The 7,921-nt window shown below is 33.3% G+C and overlaps 2 protein-coding genes across 2 annotated transcripts in view; both read left to right on the top strand.

Annotated features, from left to right (window-relative positions):
- LOTGIDRAFT_169698 (hypothetical protein) overlaps nucleotides 1–1,543 on the top strand; it is a gene marked incomplete at both ends in the record, with an annotated part of 2,208 nt that extends 665 nt beyond the window's left edge. The window contains one exon of the mRNA XM_009067995.1: nucleotides 1,439–1,543. Within this exon, the coding sequence (XP_009066243.1) occupies nucleotides 1,439–1,543 (105 nt within the window). The remainder of the gene's footprint in view (nucleotides 1–1,438) is intronic.
- Nucleotides 1,544–3,565: 2,022 nt separating this feature from the next.
- On the top strand, nucleotides 3,566–6,875 carry LOTGIDRAFT_169697 (hypothetical protein; the record flags this gene model as incomplete). Its single annotated transcript, XM_009067994.1, has 3 exons — nucleotides 3,566–3,620; nucleotides 4,023–4,192; nucleotides 6,777–6,875. 3 exons carry the CDS (start codon nucleotides 3,566–3,568, stop codon nucleotides 6,873–6,875), a joined length of 324 nt encoding a protein of 107 aa, XP_009066242.1.
- Between the last annotated feature and the right edge of the window lie 1,046 nt (nucleotides 6,876–7,921).

Genomic DNA, 7,921 nt, shown 5'->3' with positions numbered 1-7,921 from the left:
TACAGTGGTGTTGATGTATTTAGCACTATTTTAACAGTGGTATTTCTATATCACTCTACAATTGATGTATTGAGTACTATTTTAACAGTGGTATTTCTATGTCACTCTACAATTGATGTATTGAGTACTATTTTAACAGTGGTATTTCTACACTCTACAATTGATGTATTGAACACTATTTTAACAGTGGTGTTGATGTATTGAACACTATTTTAACAGTGGTGTTGATGTATTGAACACTATTTTAACAGTGGTGTTGATATATTTAACACTATTTTAAAAGTGGTGTTGATGTATTGAACACTATTTTAACAGTGGTGTTGATGTATTGAACACTATTTTAACAGTGGTGTTGATGTATTGAACACTATTTTAAAAGTGGTGTTGATGTATTGAACACTATTTTAACAGTGGTGTTGATGTATTGAACACTATATTAACAGTGGTGTTGATATATTTAACACTATTTTAAAAGTGGTGTTGATGTATTGAACACTATTTTAACAGTGGTGTTGATGTATTGAACACTATTTTAACAGTGGTGTTGATGTATTGAACACTATTTTAACAGTGGTGTTGATGTATTGAACACTATTTTAACAGTGGTGTTGATGTATTGAACACTATTTTAACAGTGGTCTTGATGTATTGAACACTATTTTAACAGTGGTGTTGATGTATTGAACACTATTTTAACAGTGGTGTTGATATATTTAACACTATTTTAAAAGTGGTGTTGATGTATTGAACACTATTTTAAAAGTGGTGTTGATGTATTGAACACTATTTTAACAGTGGTGTTGATGTATTGAACACTATTTTAACAGTGGTGTTGATGTATTGAACACTATTTTAAAAGTGGTGTTGATGTATTGAACACTATTTTAACAGTGGTGTTGATGTATTGAACACTATTTTAACAGTGGTGTTGATATATTAATTTAACAGTGAAAATATTATTTTATTATGTATATATAATATTTATTTATTCATTAAAACGAATAATAATGAAAAATTTTGCATATTACTGATCAATACTCGGCAATCTGTTAAGGGGAGCTGAAAAACGTTCAAAGTTAAAAATCATTTGAATAGTTAGTCAGCTATGATACTGGATTATTTTCACGTCTAAAATATGCCAGAACTTGACAGTGGCAAAGGAGGTAAGGGTATTAATCTTTGGGGGCAAGGGTTGATAGAAAAATGGTAGAGGAGGAGAATTCTTTTACCTGTTATTTTGTTTTTGATTTTTTTGGTGGGGGAAAATTGATTTCTGAAAATATTATTTATTACAAAGAATATCTGGACAAATAAAGGCAAGCAGGTTGGGTATTATTAATTTTTTTGGGGGTTGGGGGGTGGGGTGAAGGGTTGAAAGAAAAGTGGAAGAAAAATGGAAGAAGGGGAGAAGTTTTTATACATGTTCTTATTTTTCTAGAGGGTGGATTTAAAAGTTTTTTTTATATTACATAGAAAGGCTGGATTATGTTCAGAATGTTTTTATTTTTGTCAAATTTTAACAATACAGACTACTCTAGAATGAATTATCAAGATTTGTTTGTAGAAAGTTAACTGTTTTATTATTGTTTTGTGTAAGAGTATGGCAGAGAAAATTCTAGAATTATTAAATTTAACAGGCCACTGTTTCTCAAAATTTATGTTAAAGTTTTGTTGTTATTGAAGTAACTCAACTGGAAATGAATGTTTTGATGATAATTATGATAATATCTTTATTACAAAATATCAGATCTTGAATACCCAGTCCTTACCCACCTGTCTTCTATTCTACCCCTTATAGACAATACCAACCAACACAAAATAAAACAATGTTTGTGTTGGGTGTTATAGAAGGTACTCTACTGTAGAAGCACTGGCCAAGGCCACAAGAAGAGAACATACTTCTTTTACATCAATTATCAATTTGAGTAATAAAGATTAGATTGAAATGGTATAATAATAAATGTTCTGTGTAATATCATCTTCACAATGTCAAGCAATGATGAAATCGCTGCATTCTGTGAAACACCAAATGTGGCTATTGCAGTCAAGATATTAAAAACTGTTTGTAAAAAGCTTGACATTGTGAAAATAATGAGTGTAGGTCTGAGTTGGTGACTAATATTGAGAATAAATATATATATGTTATAATTATGAGTGAAATATTTATCTAATTTAGTATTCTGTATAATTATAAATAATTTGATGTTATTATACCATAAACCATAAACTTACAACATTCCATTCGGACATTGGCCTTGATTAGTCAGCTTGCTTGGTTTTAGTTCTGATTGTTTAGTTTTGCTCGGAGCTTGTTTGCGTCTGTTTAATTTTTATAATTATGTCGGTGCCATAAGTTTCCAGTTTTTGGACATGTTCTGCGTTGTTAGCTGATTTAGATAAACCTAATATCAAAACCGATCAACACTCAAGACTTGTGTTTAGTCAGTAACCATATTTCATGTCTGCGTTAACCAACAATTGCGGATATTTCAGACGTTTACCTTGTTAGTTGGTTTATAAATTTTCGTTTTGTCTGTTCATAAAGGTGCCAGCGTACTTTTGTTGTTTGTTTTACATGGATAGATTTTGCCTGTATAAAAAAGTGTCAGCATTTCAGAATATTCGTGTGTTTAGTTAGTCGCTTGATAAGTTTTTAACCCTGCCAAGGAAGCATATGTTAAAGATATAGTTGGCTGCACCTTATTTTATTAACAGGTGTAGAATTATTGATGTAAATATTCTACAATTTAAACTGTGACAAATTCTATTATTCGCTTACCCGCTGCCTTTCATAATAATTTATTATCAATCCTATTTGCATATTGATTATAAGTTATGCAAATTCATGCGTGACAATTTTGAAATTAAGAGTTAGATACAGTATAGAAGGTTGAAATTGTTTTCAGAATGACGCGTGGACTTGTTACTTTTGGTCAGATTTTAGCTTGATTGGAGCGGAATTTTAGGGATTTTATTAAAATTGGTTTTTCTATTCTGAATCGAACAACTTTTGAAGGAATTGCAGACAGTAGAAGCGAAATAAAATATTGTGGAGGCATTGTTGATAAAATTCTAAGAAGTGACTTTTGGATCAATTTTTGACAGTGGAATTGTTACTTTGCTGCTTGAAGAAGTTTATGATGTAATCTTTGACCATCAATAAACTTGCTGGAATAGTTATTTATTTTTTTAATTTGACATTTTTGAATTGAAATTGGAAATTGTAAAAGAAATATGGAATTAAATTCATTTTTAAACTTCATTAATTGACCCTTAAACACTGGTTTTATTGTTAATATCTTGATTTTAAACTCTGATATTGAGACAATAATGTTACAAAAAGTAGAACAATGTAAGGTATTCTTTTACAAACTTTCGGCTTTCCACAGAAGATCTTTTTCTGAAAATGACAAGACATTGAGTGTAGGATTTTAAAGTTAAAAAGACATTTTTTGAAACTTATTAATTAGTCTATGGATTAAAAGTGATCATTAAAAAGTGAATTTGTCAATTGTTGTTGGGAGAATAATTTGTGATATTCTGTTAATTTGAATCAAGAAATAAAATGGCAGATGCCCCTGCTGTTGAGGAAACTGACAATGAAGAGGCAGCACAGGAAAGTAAGTTTAGGCTCTCCCTGAAACTCCAAAATGGAATACATACCTAAATTTGGTAGCTTTGAGGTCACAAGATGATAAAACCCTGTTTCAATTCATTTCATTTCATCAATTGATTGGCAAACAAGACAAGAGATGTTTACAAACATTACTTGATAAATCTTTTCTAAGATTGAAATCACAGATGCTATGTTGGTAGCCAAATTTGCAATTTCAGTTAAATTCACCAAATATTTCACCAATCGGAAGTTGCATTGCACAGGGCAAAAAGCTCTTGCTCTTACAACCCTCTCGTTTCGTTTCGTTTCAGGTAAAGTTGTTCACCATCCCGAGAAAGAAATGTTTTCAATCTTTGCCTGTTTGAGTCTTGTCACACATGTTTCATTCTGTTTCATTTCGTTTCAGGTCAAGTTGTTGACCAACCTGATGAAGAAGATGAGGAAGAAGATGATGAAATTGATGCTGGTGGGGACCAGCCAGATGCCAGTGGGGGTGGCATCATCAAGAAAAAGAAAAAGAAAATGGGAAAAAGAAAAATGAGAAAAACTTTATCTAATAAACCTCAGGATTTTCAGGTTAGTTTAACTTTTTAATTTTTGTCTGGGAGTGACTGCAGACCCACAAAATAATGTCATAAATTTATAACCTTAATAGAGATGTTAGTGATGTTGGCTCTATTGATTTGAAAATATAGTTGATGAATGATAAATAGTGTTATCTCCCTTCATTAGGATGCTAGTTATCCTCATCTTTATAATAATGGTACTTCTTCCGGATTTCTGAAAGATACGGTCCATTTTCAGATAAGCGTTCTTAATGAGCCTTGAAATTACTAGTCAAGAGCTGGAGATGAGCTCATTGTTTTGGGCAGCAGCGATTTCAGTCAGGTGCTAATGCATAAGGAATGGGTTTTTTTTGCCCAAAATTGTCAAATCAAACTTTGGTTGAATTTGTAACTATTTGTAACTGCTGACTGAGTACTAACGGGATGTTCGACAACTTAAATGAATCTTAAAGGATATCTGGTCGAATCTGATGAATCATTGGATTTATTGGACGACCTGAGTGCACGCGCCCATTCTTGAAATCTGAACTCAAGATGGTTTTAGTGTTTTAGTCTGCTGATTGTTCAATCTCTAAAATTTGGGAGAATACATCCCAGGTTATAATTGTATTCAGTTATCTTTTCTTGTTATTGGGCAAAATATATATCTTATAGCAACTGTTTTCATTTGCTCTTTGATCTGTCTGAGATTAAATGGATCCAGACCTCTTATAAATATATTTCTTTCTCCCATGTTTGTCATGGTTTCGTTGCATCGTTGTTTTAAAAGTGTTATTTAAATTTCTGTGCAATTTGTCGAGAACTGGATGAGTTCCTACATGAACCAAAATATAACATTTCTTCTCCCATATTGAGTCTTGTTTTGTTTTGTCGTCTGTTCTTCCAATTTGGTATTAAGTGTGCTCTACAGTTTGTGAAGATCTACATGGATCTAATACTAATATTTCTAATACTGCCAAAATTTTCAAATGGTTTCCAATATTTGTTCTGGTTTTGTTGCTTTGACTGTTTTTCAGTTTGCTCTTCAATTTGTCTAGAACTACATGAATTCTGAGTTCTTTTGTGAACGAAAATATGTTGTTGTTTCCCCATATTTGTTTTAACTGTGTTGCTTCAACGGTTTTTCTAATTTGTTATTCAGTTTGCATTTTAATTTGTCTGGAAATTCATGAATTCTGAGTCCTTTTCCTAGGGAAATATGCCATTTTTTCCAAATATATTCTGGTTTTGTTTAGTGGTCTGTTTTTAAATTTATTATTCAGTTTTCTCTGCTCACTGAAAGTATTTTGACGTAATACAGGTTGATATTGATCTGGCAACGCCTACCGTTTATAAAGATTTATGTTCGGTTCAATACAAACTTATATTGAATATTAAAACTGGAAATATAACAATTCAACATACTCTGGCGACAGATGTTTCAAAATTAATCAATTTCTTCATTTTAAATTTGACCTAATTTCTATTTCTGTTATTTTTTATTCAGTCTGTTATTGTCAGGCTGTGTTTGTTTGTTTCATTTCATTGTGGTCGTATTTGTTCAGAAATGAATCCACGCATTTGTAGTACTAATTGTTACATTCGGGAGCTGGGCAAGGGTCACACAAGCTGTCTCACGACTGAAAAACTCTATCTTTCACCATCAGTTGCTTTCTTTTGAAATTAATTTATATTAGCTGCTCTCAGTGACCTTCTGCTGCTCTCAGTGACCTTCCGCTGCTCTCAGTTGCTATCTGCTGCTCTCAGTGACCTTCCGCTGCTCTCAGTTGCTATCTGCTGCTCTCAGTGACCTTCCGCTGCTCTCAGTTGCTATCTGCTGCTCTCGGTGACTATAAGCTGCTTTCGGTGACTATCAGCTGCTCTCAGTTGCTATCTTTTGCTCTCAGTTGCTATCTGCTGCTCTTAGTGACTGTCAGCTGCTCTCAGTGACTGTCAGCTGCTCTGCTCATGTTGTACTTGTCTAGCAAAACTTTAATTTGGTCATTGACCTATATTTGGATTCTGTGAGCAATCAATTGATTACTGTTATCAGTAGCTGATAATTTGTCAATATTTAACACCCCCATTTTCCTATTGAACCATTCACACGTGCATACTGTCTATTAAAAACTATGTGTAATTGGAAGAGCTCATAAGTAAATAAGGGATGTTTCTTTTTATGCCTGTCAAATGATATCCAGTTCTTCAAGATGTGTGATGGTGTTAATAACATGCAAGTTCTATTTCCCTCTAGAAATACAAAGTAATAATTCATGTCCAAATCATCGTTTATGTCAGCGTAACCTGTACTATTTCACCTATGATATCAGATTTGATGTCATGTCATGTGTTTGTTTGTTATATTGACACTTTTGCCACCATGTCGTCAAGTTTTTTTATGATTGTGACAATTTTGTCCTCATGTTGCCAGGTTTGCTGCCATAAAAGCCTCTTTTGCCTTAATGTCGTCAGCTCTGTTGTCATGTCGTCAGCTCTGTTGTCATGTCTTCTGCTATGTTGTCATGTCGTCAGCTCTGTTGTCATGCCATCACTATGACCAAGCTATGGTGTAGAATATTGACTATTTAATAATTATTATATTTTATTGATAACAGAACTATGTAACAGGTGCCCTGACTATATATGGTCATACAATACATTCTGAACTTTACTACAATGTTAATCAAAACTCCTCTCAAACAATTAGAAATTGATAAACTTTGAATTGGGGTTGAGTTCTGAAACAGAAGCACTGGCTGTAGCATCAGAATCTTTCTTCCCTTGAGAAGTATTCAAACCCACAGAACTTTATTGCCTTAACAGACAACAATCCAACTCGCTGCTGACTGAGCTGTTCCACTATCACTGTGTCATTTGGAACTTTAATTAATGATACTGAAACACTGTATGATTACAAGATAGATCTGGATGTTTTGTTTCCTGTTTTTACTGCAGATAACTACAATTTCCATCAATGATCCGACAAGATTTTTCTCTTGATTATGTTCTGTGAAAATTTAATCCAATAGCATCAAAAGTTACATAAATAAATTAAAAATGCTTCAATATTAACAAAGAATTTCTTAGATATAGTTCCAAAGTTGTTCTGTAGTCTTCTTAGGTATACCCACAGTGGTGTTTGTTACTACCAAGACCCCTACCTACTACAAGACCCCTACCTACTACAAAACCCCTATCTACTACAAGACCCCTACCTACTACAAGACCCCTACCTACTACAAGACCCCTACCTACTCCCAAGACCCCTACCTACTACAAGACACCTACCTACTACAAGACCCCTACCTACTACAAGACCCCTACCTACTACAAGACCCCTACCTACTCCCCTACCTACTACAAGACCCCTACCTACTACAAGACCCCTACCTACTCCCCTACCTACTACAATACCCCAAGACCTGTAGTCTTTTACGGTACCCCCAAGTGATTATATCAGGGCTTCTCCTACCCAATATTGGGTATATTCATTACATTTATTTATTAGAGTTCCCAATAACCATAGCAATGTGACTCTCCAATCAGTCGGTATTCTAATATACATCTCATTTTATTGTTCAACATATTATTTATTACATTCTCTCTACAAATATCTCACTTCCCGTGGGTGGATTTTGATATTTCTGTATTATATTTTGGATTAGAGGAGCTGTATCTGTATGGATATTTGGGAGGACTGGTAACATTTCTAGGAGTTTTAATAAATTTGTGAAAAATGTGTTCCAATAGTTATACTAAA

This window comes from Lottia gigantea (genome assembly GCF_000327385.1).
Source record: "Lottia gigantea unplaced genomic scaffold LOTGIsca_88, whole genome shotgun sequence".
Lineage (NCBI taxonomy): Eukaryota > Metazoa > Mollusca > Gastropoda > Lottiidae > Lottia > Lottia gigantea.
This window is presented reverse-complemented; position numbering and strand designations above follow the sequence as displayed.